The 2908-nt window shown below is 52.9% G+C and overlaps 2 protein-coding genes across 2 annotated transcripts in view; both read left to right on the top strand.

Moving 5' to 3' along the window:
* The window catches only part of LOC113209636 (chymotrypsin-C-like), a 25227-nt gene extending 24913 nt beyond the window's left edge, over window positions 1–314 (top strand). Inside the window, exon 6 of the transcript XR_008011746.1 lies at window positions 229–314. The gene's annotated coding sequence lies outside the window, so the exon portion shown is untranslated. The remainder of the gene's footprint in view (window positions 1–228) is intronic.
* Window positions 315–911: 597 nt separating this feature from the next.
* The window catches only part of LOC127748653 (gastrula zinc finger protein XlCGF57.1-like), an 18410-nt gene continuing 16413 nt past the window's right edge, over window positions 912–2908 (top strand). The window contains exon 1 of the mRNA XM_052272528.1: window positions 912–1930. Coding sequence (XP_052128488.1) covers window positions 912–1520 — 609 coding nt within the window. The 3' untranslated portion in view covers window positions 1521–1930. The remainder of the gene's footprint in view (window positions 1931–2908) is intronic.

Here is a 2908-nt window from a genome sequence, read left to right as displayed (position 1 = left end):
CCCCCCTCCAGGTAGGCCGCGCGCCCCCATGTCACCTCTGCGCGGCGGCTTCGGCTGTTGTAGTTCGCTACTCTAGCTGTATTTTTCTCACTAGTAAAGCACTTAGCAATACTACTTAAGTGTAACTTGCAATTCAATCTTAAACTCGATCCAAATAAAATGTTAATCCCAATTTAAGTGAGGACCATTTTCATGTATTCGAAACTATGTTCTTTTCTGTTCACGCAGGACTGCAATCCCAGGAGCCCATCCCCAACCACCTTCCTACTAGGACCCAGGACGAACGCCAACTGACACAATCGTGTTTAGCCACACTGAAACGGGTGATCGCCTCAACTACACGAACTGAAAATAATTACATAAAATTTAAAGCCCATTTTGGTGTCCATCTTCTTTTTCGATTCTGTGAAATAACTGTTATAATTCGTTTTTCTGTTGCAGGCCAAGTCGCTCTGTTGTCGCAGTAGTGTCTCTGACGTTGCACGTGCATGCTGGTGATCCTGGTGATGGGGCGCTCTTCAGACAACGACGACGCCGATGTCTGACGCGGTGCTCTTGTTACAGGTGGTGGTCAAAACTCATCAAGCGGGGCGCCCCTCGAGGAGGATCCTGGAGAGGTGTCCGTCGACGAGGGCCCCGAGCTGGACGAGCTCAAACAAGAGGACGGGCAGCTGGGGCTGGTGGTGAAGGCGTGCTTCTCGCTGCAGGACGAGCAGTGCCGCGCGGAGGACGCGGCGAGGGGCGGCCCTGGGGACGACGAGGTGCCTGTGCAGAACATAAAGCTGGACGACCAGAAGGCCTCGCAGGTGTTGCGGAAGAAGCAGCTAGGCCGGAAGAACACCGGCGGGGCCTTCAAGTGCGAAGTCTGCGGGAAGAGTTTTAAACGTGCGAGTAATCTAAAGACGCACAAAATGTATCACACTGGTGAAAAACCGTTCAGCTGTGACCTCTGTCCAAAGCGTTTTACTGAGAAAGGCCATCTTGTCGTTCACCTGAGGAGACACACTGGTGAAAAGCCATACACGTGTGACGTGTGCAAAATGCGTTTCACTCTGAAAGGCCATCTTGTCGGTCACATGAGGACACACACTGGTGAAAAGCCTTTCAAGTGTGACATATGTAAAATGTGTTTTGCTCAAAAAAAAACACTTGTCGATCACGTGAGGACACACACAGGTGAAAAGCCATTCAAGTGTGACACGTGTAAAATGCGTTTTACTAAGAAATTCCATCTTGTCGCTCACCTGAGGAGACACACTGGTGAAAAGCCATACACGTGTGACGTGTGCAAAATGCGTTTCACTGTGAAAGGCGCTCTTGTCAGGCACATGAGGACACACACTGGTGAAAAGCCATTTAAGTGTGACATATGTAAAATGCGTTTTACTCTGAAAGACTCTCTTGTCAAACACATTAGGACACACACTGGTGAAAAGCCACACACTTGTGATGTGTGTAGCAAGGCTTTTAGTCTAATATCTAATTTCAAAAGACACAAAACAATTTGTAAAACAATTTAAATTTTAAGTCTTAAAACTTTGTAAAACTACATCAGTTGTTCAGCAATGATTGTAATTATTACAGTTTTGTCTGTTCATTGTATTTCTTTACATAACGAATAAAAACAAGTGTCGATAGACTTCATGAACCCGGCGGCGCCTCCATTTTGTTCCTTGCTCGGTCACACCGGCTTGTATGTGGCAATCCTTGGAACTTGGCGACGCAGGTGTCTCACGCGGTGCTCTTGTTCCAGGTAGCGATCCTAGGTCCTCGCCCAGCAGCAGGACGACCTCCGGGGAGGATCCTGGCGAGGCCACCGTATCGAGCTGAAGCAGGACGGTCGGCTGTACCTCACATGAGCTGCGTGAACAGAGTCCTGCTGGTGATCCGATCCATTGGCCTGCTAATGGTCCCGCGGGGCCAGCGCGAGGTGCTGATGCCGCTGGCAGACGTGTCGCGGCTTCGCGCCCTGAAAGTGGCACCACTCCGTGCTCGATAGCATGCGCCGCTCCGGGGGCAGGGCTTGTAGGGGCGTGGGGGGCGGGGCGGCGGGTAGAGCGAGACTCGCTTAGAACTGGAAGGAGGTGAAATTTAACCTATTTGACGCTTTGAACGGCTAGCTTCCCTTTTGCGGGCCAAGTAGCAGGCAGGAGTGTCTCCGACGTTGTACGCGCATGCTGGTGGTCGTGGGGATGGGGCAGACCTCTGATGACGACAGCGGCGGTGTCTGACGCGGTGCTCTTGTTGCAGGCGGCGAGCGCAGCTCCTCCAGCGGGGCGTCCCTCGAGATGGATCCTGGAGACGGGTCCGTCGACGAGGGCCCCGAGCTGGACGAGCCCAAACAAGAGGACGAGCAGCTAGGGCTGATGGTGACGGCGTGCTTCTCGCTGCAGGACGAGCAGTGCCCCGTGGAGGACGCGGCAAGCACTGAGGGTGACCCTGGGGACGGCGAGGTGCAGCCAGAGCAGCGCGTCGAAGATGAAGTGGCATCTCGACTCAGCGACGCATCAAAGCTGGGTGCTTCAGCAGTTCTTCGTGCCGTCCGGGATGGAACCCGCGACGCTCAGCCGGTGCAGAACCAACAGCAGGACGACCAGAAGGCCTCGCAGGTGCTGCGGAAGAAGCAGCTCGGCCGGAAGTACACCGGCAGCGGGAGCGGAAGTAACAGCAATCCGAGTGGCGCTCTGCAGGCAAAGTCGCGACGAACCGACAGGGCCTACACATGCGAAGTCTGCGAGAAGAGTTTTACAAAAGCGGCTCATCTAAAGACGCACAAAATGTACCACACTGGTGAAAAGCCATTTTGCTGTGACCTCTGTCCAAAGCGTTTTACTCAGAAATGCAATCTTGTCAAGCACATTAGGACACACACTGGTGAAAAGCCATTCAAATGTGACGTATGTAGTAT

Source organism: Frankliniella occidentalis, unplaced genomic scaffold (genome assembly GCF_000697945.3).
Source record: "Frankliniella occidentalis isolate FOCC.00 unplaced genomic scaffold, Focc_3.1 Scaffold210, whole genome shotgun sequence".
In the NCBI taxonomy this organism is placed as follows: Eukaryota; Metazoa; Arthropoda; class Insecta; order Thysanoptera; family Thripidae; genus Frankliniella; species Frankliniella occidentalis.
This window is presented reverse-complemented; position numbering and strand designations above follow the sequence as displayed.